Here is a 19188-nt window from a genome sequence, read left to right on the forward strand (position 1 = left end):
AATATTTTCCATCTAACTAGCCCATGATTGGTTTCTAAATGTTGGTTCATACCTTCGTATTTTATAGGACATATGGGTTAATGTGGACTAGTTACTGCTTCAGTGTCTATTTCTCTTCAAGTAGGTTTATGCCGATTCTTTATATTCAAGTTCTCTCAGTCTCCTTGCGAAGCGGACAAGTATTTTACATCTGCCAGTGAAGGTGAGCCAGCTGGAATGGGCTACAGGAAGGGAAAGAGGACCTGACTAGTAACTTAGTCAGAAATCTCTGTCTCTTCTCCAACGCTAGCCCTGCCTGGACTAAGTATCCTTGGCTTACCCCCAAGACAACTTCTGGGAGGGACTAATTTGCTCTGTCGTCTTCTGCATTTTCAATTATGTCCCTCATTTTTATTTATGACCTATCTGCTTCTCATGTGAAGGACCCAGTAACTAGCCGAGGCAGAAGCTAAGGTCTGCAGACAGGAGCACAGGGCACTGGCATCCCCAGCTTCCCTCGCCCCTCTGCGCCAGGAGCCTCTTCTGCCTCTGGCACAGTGGCTCGGGAGCTCGCTGTTCCTCAGCAGGGTCTGGATTCAGCCACTTAACGCCCAGCTGCAGTGCCAAAGTATGCTCTGGGACTCAGGATTATATACAGGAGGAGCGAATTATAGATGCAGCCAACTGGCTGTTGCCAACCCGTTATTTATGGTCTGTCCACGGGCTCTGATTTCCCCGTTTCGCTTTCATGAAGTGCGGGAGGGGAGGGACCTGCTCTGCTCCTCTCCCTCGGAAACACTGAGCTCCAGAGAGCAGGTGAAGTTTTGTGAGCGCTGTACTTCACGCTCACGAACTAACAGCACAGAAAGGAGATTTGAGCAATCAACTTAGAAGGAGAGGAGTTTTGTGGCATAGCTGGGTATTTCGTTTGGGGTTTTTTTGTTGTTTTTTTTAATCAAGAAATGGCAAGATTTTTCCTTACGGACATTTTATATCCTTTTTTATAGTCACGCAGGCACAAAAGGCACTTCAGGTGTGGCTTCTATTCCTGTGCTGAGCACTTAAAAACATTCCTATTTCACTTTTAGTTATTGTGGATATAATAGTTCATGTTATCCAAGTCATAGCCAGAATCACCCAAACTACAACATGAGGAATCAGCCTGTTACCTTTCACAAAGGGAATAATAGGTGTTTTCCCAGATATTTATGGGTCAGGGAAGCAGAGGTTCAAGAACCACATAATAAAGCCCAAATTCTGGCAGCACAGCCCTCTGCTCTGTGGCTGATCTTTGCTTTCTCTCTGACTCCCTTCTCTCACAGTACCTGCCTGCAGAGCCCCTCTGCCCTCAACATCTTCCACTCTTCAGTTACCTGTAGTCCCTTTCCTTTGTGTCCTTAGGCTTTTTGTACCAAGCAAGGAATTCCTCCTGGTCTTTCTATGGCTTTGATTCAAACCAGCAGAAACCTCTTTCAACTGTGGTAGCAGTTTTTGGAGACCCCCGAAAAATACTTAAGGTGGTATATTTTTCCCACAAAATACTTCAGCCATTTTAACTGAAACTTTCCAAAAAGATTGAGCTTGAAGCAAACACCTGGTGAGAGACACAGAGTTAGATATGAAAAAAAAAAAATGCTGCCAAAAGCAGGGAGCTGTCAATCAGTCTTTGACAGCTTTTACAGTTTGTGGTTTTTTTAACATAAAGATGCAGGTTCTGTAGTTCCTGTCAGGAACCTCTTCAAAGAGCAACTCTTTGTTAAATAGATGAGCCTAAATAAGTACTTTTCTGCCTTGTTTCTAGTCTTTAATACATATTATTCTCACAGAAAAAAAATCTTAAGTAAAATAATACAGACTGGATTTAATGAAGAATCTCTTCAAACCTTAATTATTGTGTAAAGTTTCCTGTTACTTTGTATTTTCGTTAACAGGAATGAGACGGATAAGCTTCCTCCTCTCAGTACCCAGATCAGCAGGCAGATAGGAAACCATTTCTCTAAGGAGAAAATGCAATGACAAGCACTGCTGAGAAACAGTAATCACCAGCTCCAGTAGCCTTTCCCTGCCACTTTACGGGAACTCGGCGTCCGTGGGGTGGTTTTTGAGAAATGGTTCCTAAATTCCATTGTTGTGCCTACAAGTAGGTCATCAGCTAATTCTGTAAAGAAATACAGTTTCTGCATACAAATCCTACCATTTGCTGAGTCCTTCAGAAAATCTGTTCCTTGACTACATGTTTCATCTCTGCCTTTACAGAAAGCTTGGAGCTGGTGTCTCTAACACTTTGACAGTATTTATTTCTTTTGCTGGTCAGCACAGGAAAAAGCTAAGAAGCCTTTATCTTCATTGAATTGCTTTCTTGTCAAATCGGTAAAATGTTCATGACACAAGGAAGCTGGTTAAAAGGAGAAGGTTGTTAGCCATAAATATTTTAGGCATTAGACCATTGAAGGATGCTTTGCAAATAGACTGTGAGGAAAAGGTGTCCTCTCAGAGCAAAATTGTAGTTTAAGACACAGGGCACATGTGTTGCACCACTGTGCTTATAAAGGTTTTGGTAGTATCTAATTGTAAGTCTTGTCTTAAGCAAAATTCTAGAGCACCTTTAGAGAAATCTAAATTCTCCATGTGTCTGATGAACACAGAAGCAGCTGCTTTTGCAGCATCCTGACTGTATGTGACTGGCTTTCCTGCCCTCCCTTAGACCTTCATCGCATTTTTCCCTAAGAAACTAAGAATTACTGCAATAATTATTAAATAATAAATTATAAGAATGTAGCTAAGTATTAATTCTTATTGTATTCTTTCTTTTCGAATGTGGATGTAGCAAGTGGTCTTTTAATCTAGGCACTGTCAATTATATGACAATTTAAAAGTACGGTATGGCAATTTAAAATCTTAGTGTGAAATCTGTCTGCAGCATGCCTGAAAACCAATGATACAGAGGTCCGAAGCACTGCCCAGCTCATTTCAACTACCAAAGCAAGGGTGATTTGCAAATCTGTGCCTTTTGAACTGATCTTCTCTGTATTCAATCTGTCTGGTCTCACGGCAGAGATACCATGAACTTCAGATACCCCCACAAGTTAACAGTAAGGAAACAGGATCACATTTCTTGCTCATGTATTTCGTATAAGAGACAGGTTTCTACCTTGCTTTGTGTCATTCACTTAGATTTAAAGAAAAAAACCCCCACAAACATATACACAGGAAAAAAAAATAAAACAAACCCACACACACACCAGACTTTGATTCTACATTAATTTTCAGGACAGGTTTAATTAGAAGTGGAATGTTCCTTTAAAGATTTGTATTTAAATACAGCGCTTTTTAATCAAAAGTGTATTGTGTTCTACCAATTAAAACCAAACCAAACAAACAAACAAAAACAACCAAAAAACAACCAAAAAATACCAAAACCCAAACTGGAAACATAATTATTGATTTTTAAATGAAGAAAGTCTATAATTTCCTTACTATGAAGAATAGATGACAGCTGTCAGCTAGCATACTTATGCAATTCTCAGTTCTGATTTGCTTCTCATTTTTATTCAGACATTTTATACATGTATAATCAATTCTATTTTTAGAATTTTTATTTGGTAAGTGAAAGGTAATATTAATTCATTTCAGAAGACCAGGCTTCCTGTATCTTTATTCTCTCCTGTTCATAGAATTAAGAACGTGAATTTCATCCTAGCCTCTCTTTGCACAGTTCAGAACTGAGGGGGAAATTCAAATCTACCCAAAGGCACACCATTCGAGTTTGTGCTGTTGGTGTTGTGTGGGAGGCTGGGAGCAAAAAAACTGGCAGCAAAACTTAGAGCAGACTCTTTAGAAGAAAAGAGTCCTACCTAAGGATCATCTCGAAGATGAAAGCAAAAATCAATAATCTTCTTCACCCCGCATGTTATCTAAACTGCTTTTCTGACTCCAGACTCCTAGGCTTGAATCTTTTGGCAGGATTCCACTGAAAGACAATTTTCATATTATTTTGCCTATTCACATTATTTTACTGTCAGATGGAAATAGGTAGTGTAACAAGAATAGCTTTGCTCTCCCAGTGTGCTATTGGTTTGATTTTCAGCAAGTCTCAAACTGTAGTCTGTTTTTATTTTTTGCCGGATCTGGAGGTAAGATGGTTTTGGTAGTGGTTTTTTGTTTAGTTGAACACAGAAGAGTGTTCTGAATAACAGCAGCCTTAATAATAAATAGCAGTTATATAACAACTTCCAGCAGATGATTTTGAAGAGTTGTAAACATGTTATTTAGACCTTTCAGCCTTTTTGTGAGATTGCAAATATTTTTATTGCAATTTTACATATGAATAATATAAGACTCAGGTGAAGTGACTCATGTACAGTTAAACTTGTGAGACAGCAGAGCCACAAAGTGAAAGGAAATAGTCATATATCTTGAATAGTTGTTTAACCATTGGGCTTGTACTTTGTTCTTTTTCTCAGGTTTGGTCTGTCACGATCTTGAAAGTTCATCTTACAGATATAAAGTCTTGTCCTATGGTAGAGGAGTAATCTGGATGGATTAAAAACAAAGCTGCTGGTTACTTAAAGCTGGTGTAGTTTAGTATCAAAAAAAAAAAAAAAAGGCAAAAGCATTAAACCTCAGATCCCTGCTTTTTTCCTTTCTCTCCATCTGTTTGGGGGCTGAATTCTCTTCTATCCCAAAACATTTTAAGCAGCTTTCTGTTTCTTTATTTCACCTACAGAAATATCCAACCTTGGTCTGGAGCAGAAAATTTGACATTTTTCTACCATAAGGGTTAAATATGTTGTTGGTGTTCACATTACAAACACAATCCTTTTATGTATTTATATCCTCATGTGAGAATAAGCCTTCTAAAAAACTGAGACCAGATTATTTTTTTTTCTGTAGTGTCTCACCAATTCTTTGTTTCTTTGGGTTAAGTCTTCCTTCCTTCAAATATTAAATTTTAATATTTTTTTTTTACACAATAATTTCTGAAACAGCAGTGGTATTTAATTTTTAGAACACTCTTTCTAAGGCTCTCCTGATTACAGTTTTCTAAACCAGAGATTATTTTTAACATGCAATAACTATATCCATCTCTGAAGGGAAAGAAGGGTCGAGGAAGTATTCCCAGCACTAAAAAAATAATACTAAAAAAGAATTCAGAAGTGTTTTCCCAATTCTCCTTTGCTCTCTGTACTTAATCATATCACATTGTATAGGCGGAAAAGTGGGGTAGGAAGAGATTAGAGTTATTTATCCGTTGTTTTTTTTTTTTTTTTTTTTAATACCTGAATTTCTGGGTTTAAGCCAGAGAAGTGCAAAGATAAAGGAGGACCAAAGAGAAAATATTAGAAAATCCCTGATTTTATTGCAATTGGACCATGTAGAATGTGTTTTGTTTTGCTTATGTTGGTCTAAACTATTCTTTTGGACTAGTTTAGGTGTAACAAAATTCTACTGAGAAGGCTGGGAATCATCCTTGGCCTCCTGAGCTTGGTCTGACAAAGTCTTGCAAATTAGACTTTCTAAGTGAAAACCCTACTGAAAGCAGTCTCTACTTCAACATAAAATTCCCAGTTTGATGCTGTTTCGACCAGCTCCGTCTCCCAGGCTGGGTCAGAACACATCCTAAGACAGCGGAGAACGTGTGATGGTGAAATTATTTGTGCTAGCACACAAGATGGATAAATGGACACATCAGTAAAGATTTAGGGCTGTGCTTCCCAAGTTGAGGCTGAGGCAAGAAGATGAATGTATTTCTTGTTAAAACAAAAGAATACGTAATTAAGTAGGTAAAGAGTATATTTGAGAACATTTTTCTAACTTTTAGCACCTGTGTTTCAATGGCATATTGAAAATCTGAAAAGGAGTCAGAGAAAACTTACCAAATGAATCAAGGCTTTTATAGTGCGAGTCTTAAGGAACTTAATTGGTTAAGAGCTGATCTGATTGCAGTGTAAAAGTGCCTACACGTTCTGAAGGTATCTGAGATTAGTAGTGAAGCACAACTGGATTAAGTGGTTTGTAATAAACACAGTAAGCATTGCTTCCCCAGTGATGTAAATTTGTCTTGGTTGGAAACTTTTAAATCAAGCTGCTGACATTTTTTCCCCCAAATTTAGGCTCTGGTTGACCACAATTTATCAGACTTCATAATAGGAAGTGCCAAAACTCTGCAGTGAATGAAACTGTCATGCATTTTTTGGGAAATCAGATGTAATAGTTCCTTCTGGCATAAAACAAATCTGCGGATTGTTGCAGACTTTCAGTATTCTGTGTGATTGTGAATACAGGCATGCAGAGAGAATCATCCCCTTTTTAATTTTTCCATTCAAGCTGTACTTTAAAGGGGGAAAATGCGCGAGGGTAGGACACTGAGTGGCTCTGCATTATGCTGTGGGACTAGACATAAGAAAGTAGGGAGGGAAACCTAACTGCTAGTGGCCAGAGACAGAAAATTGGTCTTCGAAGTCTAGGACTCCAGCCCTGCAACTCTGTTCACAGAAATAATGTGAAATTTACAAAAATAAAATTATCTGAACCTTAATCTCTAGAAGGAAAATGAGGAAGCTGAATTTTTCACCTCTTTTAAGATATAAGAAGTTGTTCCCAGCTCTGGGTGCCCTTCTAGTTGTCTTTTACTAAAAATGAAGAAGCAGCGTAAACTCCAAAGGTTTCTCTTTACTTTTTTACTTTTCAACCACGCATTGTTTTTTCAACCACATTTCATGGACAGCTGTAGTATATCGCCTGTTAGCAAGTGAATTACAGCAATAATTTTGTGTTGTTTTAAAATGTCTCCAGACTAATTTCACTGACTAGTAGTAGTAGTGTGGAAGTCACAGATATCGCAGCCCCTGCTTTCCCTAGGGAGGCTGGAGCTTGCTGTCAAATTGATCAAGATGAGGAGAGACAAACACAGTGAAAGTTACATTCTGAGAGGTTTGTCCTCAGAGTACAATGTTGTTATTGCATTTTGGGGACCATGTGGAAGGGAAGGGAAATGATAGTCCCTGTGGTCTGACTTCTTTCTTAGTGGCTGCTTATGTATTTCTGTATTTGGGGAAAGATGTCTACTTAGAATTTTAAAAAGAAAAAAAATCATGGAATCGTTGCAACCTGAGTGAGATTGGGTTTGATTTCAATGAGATCCAGATTTCATGCTCTACGCAAATGTGGTATCTGTAATTACATTAAGAGACCCTGTTAAGCAACAAAATGTGATTAAAGCAACCCTAAGACCACAGGATTATGGTAAAAAAACCCACAACCTATAATGTTGTAAATTAATTATTCTTTCTGTTCTAACTAAACATTTGCATAAGTAGCTGAATCAGCTGCTAGGAATCTGACAGAAGCCCTACCCTGGCTTAGTTATTGGCCATTTACATCTGCCTGGTTTATTCAAATCCCAAAATGTTGTGAAGAGCACAGACAGAGAGGTGTGGGGAGGTGATGTTTAGAGAACTGCAGGCTGACCGTGCAGAAATACAGGTCTGTGGGGACATGCTCTCTGAGATCAAGGAGAGCCAGGACGCGGGGAGCATTGATGTCATTCCCACAAGAAAATGAAGTTGTGCATATCATAGATTCATTTAGGTTTGAAAAGACCTTTAAGATCATTTAGTCTAACTGTTAACCTAGCACTGTCAAGTCTGCCACTAAAGCATGTCCCTAAGCACCACATCTACACATACCTCCAGGGATGGTGACTCAACCACTTCCCTGGGCAGCCTGTTCCAATGCCTGACAACCCTTTCCATGAATAAATTCTTCCTAATATCCAATCTAAACTTCCCCTGGTGCAAGTCAAGTCCATTTCCTCTTGTCCTATTGCTTGTTAGCTGGGGAAAGAGACTGACACCTCGCTACAACCTACTTTCAGGTAGAGCTCCATCAGTAGAGCTGACTCATGTGTTCCTGGTGACGCAAAATTGTCAAGGAAATGTATAACAGTATAGCATTGACTTGAACATTAGATTATACTTAGCATTAGACAAATGAGAAATATACTACCTGTTGGGACAAAAGCAGCACAAACACAGAGAGAACAGATTGTTGCTAGTTTGTGTTGGCCATGTGTGCCACATATTGCATCACAATGTTAATATTTCTGATTTTATGCTGCACATTTCAAATATGTGCTCTATCAAGTATGTGTATTCACTTCTGACACTCTATTAGTCATCATACTATGTACAATTATGGTAGGAGGCTGTGTATATGGGGCAGAATTTATAAGCTTCAGCGTATGGTCATTCTCCACAGTGGCAGTTTGCTCGACTTGCCGGACACCTGCAGCTCAAACACAGGAGGAGTTCGGGTAGGCCTTGCTATCTAGAAGGACGTTGAAATGATCTGATCTACAGGATGTTTGTTGCTGTTTGCCTATTTACATAATAATAATAATAGCACACAAATAAGGAGTGTTGTCCAGTGGTATAAAAAAATTCCAGAACTTAATTTTAGATGCTGCTCCTTCATTGGTAATTTATATATACCACTGTTTTCTTCCTTTGATTGCCAGAGGGAAACATTAGATTATCTTATCAGTTTGTTCCGCATATAGCTTAAAATTTGTTTTATCAGAGTAAAACAACAGAGTATGCCATAGGGCCACTCTTGGTGTTTTTTTCAGAAGCTTCTTAATGCCCAGTGGTTAAGTGATACTCAGTTAAATCTCTTATACCCACTTACTAATATTCTGTTTACAAATGCTTCTCTAACAGACAACTCTAGATTGGACCCAAGAATTTCATCATGATGAGAGGTAACTGAACTGAGGGCATAAACTTCCAGTCACAATTTTAAACCTCACTCAGACTTAAGGCTATGCTGCTGTTATGTGAAGACAGAGCTTTTGGTTATAGGTTTTTGTTGGAGTGCTAGCAATAGCATGTATGACACTTGCTTAGCATGCTTCAATAGCTAAGCAGATAAGGAAGAGAATGAAAACTTAGAATTTAGGTCATTAGGTAGAAATGGCAAATACCAATCAGTGCACTATCACTAGCACAGGTGTGTGACTAGCAATTTTGCCCTGTGTACTAGGCAAGCACCAAAAACTTCAACTCAGATAAGCATCTGGGTTTATCCAAACTTGCAAACTGAAGATGACACCTGAGCAAAAACGAATACATTCTGGATTTCCAACATCACAAAAAGCAGCTTTTCTTGCAAGGTAGTGTCACTCTGTTTAAACAAAAGGCTTAGAAATTATACATAACCTTTCTTTTTGCAGCAATTTACCTCGTTACAGGATCAATGTAATTTATTTCCGAGGTCACAAATTGGTGTTTGTACTGTCTTCTATGTGTAAAGAGATCTTTTAAGATAACCAGAACTTTGGTTTCGCTGAAAGAGTTCTTCTGATGCTCTTGCTCATTTTTTTTCCTCCTTCCTGTGCCTACTTTGATGTCTCTTAGTAGTCTGGTTCAGTTCACAGAAGGCACCAGAAGAATTTGTGGTACCATGACATACAGCAGGGCAGGGAGAGTTTCTGGTAGCAAGAATTATAAGAGAATTCAAGGGTGAAATTGTTGAATTACTGAGGTAATGTGTAACAGCTGATATAAAACTGCTTTTGTACCTGAGGACTGAAAGATGGCAAATGTGATGCAGGCTTTTAAAACGCATTCCATGGGGAACGTAAGCTTTTGGGTGGCATTTTTTTGCCAGACAAATCAATAGAAACCTCAATAAGAAAAGTATAAAAAGACATCTCATACTGTAAAATGACTGTAAAGTGCCAGCCTAATTCCTTTTTAAAGATAAATCCTTCTTTACAAACCTGTTTGTAGAGGTCAACAAACATGTGAATGAGGGTTGATATATTTTGAATTACCAAAAGGGTCTTCAGAAAAACCCTAGGCAAAGATTTTTAAGAAAACTAAACAGGCATAAGAGGCTTCTTGCATGCCATAAAGAAACTTGCGAGGTGAGCTGAGGAAGTTTGCTAATAAAGTTCTCCAAGGTAGTGAGGACAAGAAATACCAAAACATTGTGAAAGACCTTAATGAGACTGAGAAGCCAGACAATAAACGGTTGGTAAAGTTCTGCCTAAGTAAATGTGAAGTGATACACACACAAGGAAAACTTTAGTTAGAAAGTAACATGCTATGAATTGACCCATTAACACTTGGGAGTGAGATCTCGGGTTTATAATAGTGATGCCATGAAAACATAAGCTGAGATTTCAGTACTGATCCACCCTGAGTATTGTATATGGTTCCTGCCCATGTGTTCAAAATATTTGATTGGATTTGTTAGATTGTGATAGAACAGCGAAGGGCAACAAGGATGCTCAAAGGAATGGAGTAGTTTCCATGCACAGAATGGCTGAGCAACACAGATAGCTTGGGATGTGGTACAGGTCTTACAAAATTTGAGTTGCATGGAGCTACATTTAAACAAAAAAAATGGTTTCTTGACACAGTGGATTGTAGCATTGGAACTCAATGCAAAGAGTGTTTTACATCAGTTCAAGGGGTGACTATGCAAGAGAAAGTCACAGGGGTTTACCAAACAAACAGAAAACACTTGGCTCTGGAAAATTTTTGTTGGAAAAGTATGTGCATCCTGTGGAAATAGTCGAGGAAAATATAGTGTATGTTTGTGCCGCTCCTGTTATTCTCTTGCTAACTACATATGATTGTTCTGGGGGATAAAATAATAGGATAGATGGAGCTTTACTAGAGTTTAGTCATTCTTCTGTGCTTTTGGATTGTTGATACATTTGCATTTTTTAAGTGTTTTGAAGGTCATTGTTGCCAGTTTCAGTGGTTGTAGACTATTTCTCATGTTTGCATGTTCTCAAATCTGGAAATGGAAGAAGTAGTAGTAGATTACTGCTGAAACCTGTCTGGATTCTGTTAATCCTTGCTCACTTTGATAGTTTAGGTAGTTTTAAGGAGATTCATTGCAAAAAGATAGTATCTTCAAGTTTGTGGGAAATACTTTTTTTAAGTTTAACCTTTTCTCCTATTTCAGTTGTTTTAATAACAAGACTAAAAGGTTGTTAAACTTAGTTATGGCTATCAGAGCAATGTGAATTGCTTCATTAGTTCCTCCTGTAGCATAAACACTGTAGTACAGATTTTTATTTGCATTTGTCATAACTGTTAGCTTCTGTTATTATTTTGGTTTATAGAACTGTTTTTTAAATACTGTTGGTCCCCACTGGGAAAATTGTGCTGCATCATTTCCTGATGTATACCTCAACAAATTACCCTCTCCCTCTTTCTTACTCACTCCCTCTGTGCACTGAAGAGAATAATTCTGTGTGGTGATCTGAGGTCGGTTTACCCTGCAGCATTAATCTTCTAACAGAGAGACGCTACTTTATTTTTCCAGCATGCTGTAATCCACCCCAGTTTCTGATATATTTACAAGCTATTAATTGTTAATGTTGCACTTCTTGAGTTCTAATTGTGACCAGACTACATGCGGGGCTCTGGCTTGGGAAGGATCATTACCCGTTCCCCTGGGGAACCCAAGTGATACCTTCTGGAGGCAGCGTGAGCTGTTTTATTTGTGAGAGTTTGTCCTCATGCTGCTACATTTGTCTGAAACTGGGACTTTGTGCATAGCCGGCATTGCACAGTTTTGAACTGTGTTGCCTAATGCGAGCGCTGTGGATTGTTATCTGGAATGCACAGAGGAGTCATTGATCACTGCTGCTTCTTGCCTTTTTCTTTTGTTAAACGGGACTGCAGACGCTAGTGGGTGTTTTTGCTATTTCTTTTCACCGATCTCAGACACTTCAAATGGTTGAGGTACTTTTCAGCATTAGTCTTTTATTCTATATTACCTGATCTAACAACTAGTAGTTAAGTTGAAAAGCAAAACGTATTTGTCATTAAAAAACAAAACAAACTATTCCCTAATGATACAGCAATCTTTTAATATATACTGTATTATAAAATGGATGTTCAAAAAACTTTGAATCTGCATGTATAATTGTGATATATTATGCAGGGTAATGCAATAAATGGTACAAGTCAGAAACGGGGGCGGGTTTTTGATATATTTTAAGCTTTTAAACTTCGGACTGGTGTCAGATTCTAGACATCAGAAAATAAGGGTATTTATTTTAAGGTTCTTTTAGACTTTATCACATTCATGGTAACAACACTGTAGTGTTATTCAATAATTCAGTAGTTCATTCTAGACAAGGCGTTTTTACTTTTGTAAGTGTCTTAATACGGCACCCTTATGGCAATGAAATACAGCATTTAATGGCAAAAGTTGATTAAAATTATCTCTCCAGAAAATTTGTTAGCAATGACATTTGCAAAACTACACATTTGGTTTAAAAGGAATGTAGCAATAAACTTATGTAGCCATAGTCAAGAAAAAGCTAAGTGTTTAATGTTAGCTAATAGATTATCAGACAATGTCTTCTTAGGCAGATATGATGCAACATGTTTTCCTTGAATTTGTGTATTTGTGCACGTGCATATATGTGGAGAAAATACCAATTAGTACAGGCTTCTCTGGAAGCTGAAAGGTGTACTAAGGGAAAATTACAGTCTTTATCTTCATGTTTAGAAAGCCTGGAAGCATCTGGTTTACTGATACAACTCTTTAACAAATCAACCACTTCAACTTTTCTCTCCTCCTTTTCTAAGTCAGCTTAATATCAAATATGCGATGTGTACCATCCAAGATTAAACACCCAGGTTTGGTTTCTTCAAATAGTATTGTAAAGGAAAAAAAAAAAACCTGTGACTGCAAAGCAAGCTTCAGAAAAATATAATTTTGTAACAAATTTAACTACTTTCTTTTGTGCTAGTTTAAAAACAAGGTTGGGAAATGAGCACTTTTCTAGTAGACTGCCATTTTTTGACCTCTCCTCTTCAGAATCCATTTCTCATCTAAAGTAGGGATGGAGGACCACGTGTGCATAGATGGTCATAGGATAATGTGGTTTGAAAGGGACCTCGAAGGTCATCTGGTCCAACCTTCTGCTCAGATCAGGGTCAGCTGTGAGATCAGAGCAGATATTTTGTTTTATATGGATTAGAAAAATATGACTAAATCTTTTTGAGTCAAGAAATTAATTTTCAGCTGTATCCATACCACATCAGGAAAAATTATATGTTGTGCTTAATTGAGGCCTTGATGCAGTAGCAGTTATAAATTCTCTTTCCTTAACATCTTATGCCATTTCCCAGCTCCTGCAGTGTTAACAACAGAGCTCTCTGTGATCTTGAGGATATTCTAAACTGGTGAGCAACAGGACTTCTGGTATTTAGAAAAGATGGAATCAATTGCCAGTCCTGGAAAATGTCAAATTTAGGATTAATATATTCAGTGCTTCACTTACCTCAGTTTTTTCACGGTGTCACAGTGTTTTCTAAAGCTTGGTAACTTCTATACCATTTGCTGGTGCAAACACTCCCTGTGTGTTCCTCTGAACTTCAGGTTTCCCATGGGCTTTGTCACTCATCAGTTTTGCATGGCAATGTTTGGCGATTGTGGCCTTTTTTCCCAGCAAGTGATTTTTCTAATGGAGCCTGCAAAGGACCTCCTCTCACAAAGATGTCTTCAGGAATGAATATTTTCCAACTAAGTGCTAATATTAATATCTACCACTGAGCAGAAAAACAAGTAGAGATAAATGACAGTGATTTGTTAGGGCACAAAAGTAGTTTCTTGCGACGCATCTGTTGGATCAGCAGGTGATCAGGGAAGGCTTTCGGGAGGCTCTTTGCAATTCAGATGTGATCGTGGGGCCCTCGAGCACTGAGGATGTGCAGAGTTGTGGGAGAAACTATTTGGTAGCCTGGGGATGGCAGCAACAATGGAGCTGCCTTATCTTCATAAGTTCTGGGATGCTTCCAATTCCCTAACCTGTGTTAAATTGAATTATTATGAGGGCTGAAATTTGATTTCTTCCTGTTTATCTCAAAAAAGTAAAGAAAATAAAAGAGAAAGCTTCCAGCAGAAAGTGTTATTTTTATTTTTTTCTGTACTGTATATTGCCTTGAAAAGTTGTAAACTGATTATTGTTTGTTCTCCAGATGGATCCTGTGCAAAAAGCAGTCATAAACCATACATTTGGAGTGTCCATTCCCCCAAAGAAGAAACAAGTCATTTCCTGTAATGTCTGCCAGCTTCGCTTTAACTCTGATGTGAGTATTGGCAATTTTTATTCCATTTTTTTGTTTTTCTTTTTTTTTTTGGCACTTTCGGTCTAATTAATCTAAGCCTCTTTCTCCCCAAAAAATCATTCCAGTTCTGCCTACCTCCTGCTCTAGCCTGCTGGGTTGATACTTTGTCCACTCATAGGTGGAAGTTTATAGAGGTACATTGCTGTTTGGTTTTTTCTTGAATGGGTCTGGTACGATATTCAATGCCACATTCACTGACGGCATCCCATTTGACAGACCGGTAACTTTCAAGAGGTACTGCAAAAAGAAATGTTTGGGGGTTTGTTTTGGTCTGGGTTTTGTTGGTTTGGTTTGGTTTTTAAAAGGAGGGGGAGCAGGCAGAAGAGCTTCCCTGTGAGCTCTTCATGTCACACCCACTCCTGTTTCAGAAGAAATATCTTTTTCCTGTTGTTCCTACATCCTTGCTGATAATGTCTTCCAATTTCTTAATAAAGTCACTCTTCCAGTAACTTTCATTTTTAATAAATATGAACATTTACTTCTAGTTGTCTTTTTGAGGACAATAAAGTTCAAGGAAACTGTTTTCTTTCATTCATTTCAAAAGAATGCATTACAAAAGCGTACATTGACTGATATGTTTAAAATAGATATTAAATTAATGTTTTTTCTGAGTATCTTGAAAATTAAAAAATTCAAGAAAACCATGTCCAAGAAAATTATGACCTTTGACACTTTAAAAATATGTATTTGTTCTTAGAGACTGCTTATTAATGTCAGTAAGCTAATAAAAAAAACCCAAAAGTCTCAGATTTTTTGTTGATCTCAAGCATAAGAACAATTCCTTAAGTGTCTTGCTTATATTACATATTTTGCTGTTATAATTTCAGCCTAAGAAATAGTTTGCAGGCACCTCCTCAAAGCCTTCGTGTACTTGGTACTGCTAGAGATTTGCCATAAAGGAACCATAACTATTACTCTAATTTTTCTCTGCCCCTACCATTCCACTTTGAAAAGTGTCCTGTAAAGTGGTTTCCTCAGTTTGGCTTTCTCATCTAGGCTGGTAAGGATTTTGAAGCAGTGCTATCTTACCTTCAAATTGATTTATAAATCTGTCCTCTTTTGACGAGCTTATAAACTTTCTTTGAAGTGGCAATATCTACTTAGTCAACCAATTTCAAAAGTTATTATTTAAAATGTAGTCCACGTGTCTTTCCTCTTTAACGTTCAGATTTAAGGTCAAAAAAATCTCTCTCCTCTGATACTCAGTTCAGACACCTACTTTTACTGATTAAAACAAGGAACCAATAAAGTTTTTAAAAATTTTCCTGAGCTCCATGGAGTCACTCACTTTGTCTGCACTGACATTCAGGTGGACAAACAGCTCTTCAGGCAGACGGAATGAATCACAACTTGGTGGCTCAAAACAAACAAACAAAAAGCTGAAATATTATATCATTTTATACATCTGCCAACCAAGCAATTTTTCCTGTCTACACTTACAAAGTAGAACAATGAGTGCATATCGCATTCTGCTTTCCATAGTGGCATCACAAAAGCGTGACAGATTATAGCCTTCTTTCTTCCTCTGCGGCGGGTGTATTCATTCAGTGTCATGCTCCTTTCTTTCGAAATGTGATCAATATGCTCAGTTCTAGTTACTAGAAAATGTCATCATCCTTCTGTAATGGGTGGTTGTAAGAAGGGATGAAGTATCAAGACTGTGCTGCTGTTAGTGATAAAATGGAGTTCCCTACTTTCTACAGCAGTTTGCTTTACCAGGACATTCACAAACAACCTGGAAATTTGATTTTAGAATGTGCTGAGATTCTAGTAGTGTTATTAAGACCAGAAAATACTTAAATATAAATTTAAGTTTCACAAATATTTCCTAACCACAGCATATAGAATATTTGGAGAACAAGTTTTCATAGTATAGCATTTCTATTTTAAAAGCTGTCTAGCCTTTCATCAGATTATTCAACTTCTCCTGGGAAGCTTACATAAGATTTTAAATCTTTCCTTCAGGTTCAGTATTTTGACCTTAGGAGTTATTTATCTGAGTGTGTGTTGCCTTTTTTTTTTTTCCCTGAGAGAGTGAGATCTTATTTTATTCAGATTTTATTATATTATTCTCACCCCCTCCTTCCCCCCCCAATCTGCATTGTTATAATTTCACTGAGGTAATGCTGATGGCCTTTCAACTAAGCTCTGCAGACTCTTATAGAACTTTCTTAGCTTGTTAAAAGCTCCTTCAAAGAAATAAAAATCTGGACTCTTTGCTTGTGTTTTTCTTTTTGGTCCCTTTATAATGTGAATTATGCTTAAGGGATGGAATGGTCATTATAATCCACCCTGGTTTTGCAGACTGGGGACAAGGGAATCAGATATTTGTGAACCTTGTAACTGTTGAATCTTTCAGTGAATCTTTTCCACTATGTAACAACCTAAGAATGTATTGAGAGCCTTTTGGGTGGCATCAAACTGTGATAATCTGCATTAAAACCTTGAGTGTAGCACATTGCAGAATGAGGTCTTTAGTGCAGCCAATTCACACTTGCAGTTCTAGCTCTATAAGGCTGGCATGCTCATTCTTGTTGGTGGGCATTTTGCTTCTTTGAACTTCCTTTGACTTAAATTATGCAAGCAAATTAAATAAAAATGACAGAAGTAAGCTATTAAGTAGTTTTCTTTTTTTTGGTCTCCTATCAGTTGCATGACGTTTGAAGGTTCTGACCTGATTCTAGTAGTACTTTATCTATTGCATAAGTAACATACAGACCAGTTGATATTCATCTGTGAGAAAAAGAAAATTGGTTTCCTTGCCTGCAGTCTTTTCTTCCCACTGCGGACACTCGCTGGTATGGATCAATAGACCAAAAGAATTCAGACTAGTGAATTTATAGTTGTCCACTCACCTGCTGAATTAATACAGTAAATGGCAAAGGTTTCTGTTTTCTTCTGCTACTATGTCTGCAGGTTTAGCTTTGGTGAGAGTGTTCTGGCAGCAGCTTCAGAGACGGGGATCTGCATCTCTCTGCAGGAAGAGAAAGTCTGATACCAGGGATGGAAGGAAATTTTAAAATAGGTTGTCTCCAATGTGGGAGTAAACATATTTAATGTTGAAGTGATGCCTTCTGTATTTTGAAAAATAAATTTGCTAGGATTATGCTATTTTTCTTCTACCATGTTATATTTTCAACAGTGTTTCCTAACTGAATTCTTCAGGATCTGCTAGTCTCCTGTACTTTTAAACCAATTTTGTAAAGTACAGCATAAAGAAAATATCTTTGTACAACCTCTATATTCAGTCTAGTTTTAGCCCAATCCATTTATCCTCTAGCAAAAAAAGAAATTATGGGTTTTGACCCATAGACATTCATCATCATACTCTATCTGTCCTTTTCTAGAATTCATTAGCTGTGGTTTGATCAGTTTGGAAGTTGTGTGTTTCTGCTAATAAGTTCTGGCACAAGCAATTTGAGCACCCCTTCCAAGCTCTGTCAACTCCAGGAGAAACTGTAGTACAGAAGAGATGATCTGAAGTCTTGAAAAACAGAAAAATAAAATATCACCTCTGTGAAGTAACACCAAACTAAAGTTATTCTAATAGCCTGAACGCTGATGTCCTTGAATGCAAATTTTATCTCTAATGGTAGTGTTGACCTGAGAACAGTGATAATTGAGGTTGCTTCAACAATATTTTTCACAGGATCTAGTTAAAATGCTCTTGCTGGTACTTAGAGTGATATTAGGCGCCTAAACCTCAGTGTCTTCTCGTTTGAGTATCTGAGGTATCTGGGACATCTACATCAGTCTGGTAGACCTGAGAGAGGACCTGCAGCTGGAGGTCAGGCAGGACGCCTGGGAACATCCTAAATTATACTGGATGCCTGTTTCTAGAACTGGATCCACTCATTAGGTTTGCCTTCTAGTTTCTTTTTCCTTTTTTTTGTTTTTTAAATTGAGGGCAGGGAAAGCAGAATTTAGTAAGGACAAAAAGCATTAAAACAAAAAGGACAAAGTTATTTTACCTTACATTTATGATACCAGAAAACTGGAAAGTTAGCAGAGCTGTCAACAACTCAAAGAAAGTGAAATGGCAAAAAAGTGAGGAGGGAATAGAGAAAAGGGCTTTTTCCTAAACTGCTGTTGAAATAAGTTGGAAATCTCAATTTAGAAAGGATAGCGTTATGAAGATTGGTAGCTGATGAGATTGATTAGTCAAAATATTCAGTGAGATTCTTATTCCTGCCTGTATAAACTTTATTCTATTAAGCAGAGAAACATACTTTTTTGAAAAATTGTTTAAAAGAAGAAAAAAAGGCAAAACCATCCTTTAATATTTACAGTTGGATTTGCTCCAGTATGTTAGATTAAACACAGATGTTTCCATCTTTGCATTGAAATGGCTATTAACACCATTTTATCTTATAATTTCTATGTGATGATGAAACAGTATGTGTTCCAGTGCAGCAATGACTAGGTGTGTTGGCGAAGTTCAAGCTACAGTCTTGTGTCCTAATCTAGCTCAGAAAAAATGAGAAACGTATTAGTTATCTTTACTACCACCACAGATGAGGCAGTAGAAGAGGAAGAATAGTCTTAATGGAACAGATTGTGATAGTGAGTCAGATTTTATGCCTGCTTAAAGGCCACCTGGGCAAGGGACATAACTGCATTCCACCAAGAGGAAGCAAGACATGCTGAGAGAGTTGGGTTTTTTTTTCCTCTTAAGAATTCTGGGATTCCTTCCAAACCCATGGTATGTCTATGTGGACTATAAATAAGCGTTGCTAAATAAGTTTTCATATTAATTATGTAAGTCTCGCTTGTTGATATTAATTATTTATATTACAGACATTCTAGCAGAAACAAAAAGCAGATTGAGCTTGCCGAATCTTTATGATACCTGCAAGAGGGTCTGGCAGCAACAGAGCAAGAGAAAAAGCATTTGGTTTTTTATCCCACATAGATTCCTTCTCTGCCTAGTGTTGGCTCATTCTTTCTCCTTCCTTCTGGCCACCAGATGAATCTGCAGCATCTCCTGCAGCTGCTGTGTGGCGATAAGTCCCTCCAGCAGCTGTGGAGCTTTGGCCAGGCTGTC

General features: G+C 37.7%; 1 protein-coding gene across 2 annotated transcripts in view; it reads left to right on the plus strand.

Annotated features, from left to right (window-relative positions):
- ZNF385B (zinc finger protein 385B) overlaps positions 1 to 19188 on the plus strand; it is a 66904-nt gene that overhangs the window by 15266 nt on the left and 32450 nt on the right. For both annotated transcript variants that reach the window (XM_065637422.1, XM_065637423.1), the window contains exon 3: positions 13995 to 14105. In XM_065637422.1, the coding sequence (XP_065493494.1) occupies positions 13995 to 14105 (111 nt within the window). The remainder of the gene's footprint in view (positions 1 to 13994; positions 14106 to 19188) is intronic.

The sequence above is a fragment of the Caloenas nicobarica genome, chromosome 6 (genome assembly GCF_036013445.1).
Source record: "Caloenas nicobarica isolate bCalNic1 chromosome 6, bCalNic1.hap1, whole genome shotgun sequence".
NCBI classification, from domain to species: domain Eukaryota; kingdom Metazoa; phylum Chordata; class Aves; order Columbiformes; family Columbidae; genus Caloenas; species Caloenas nicobarica.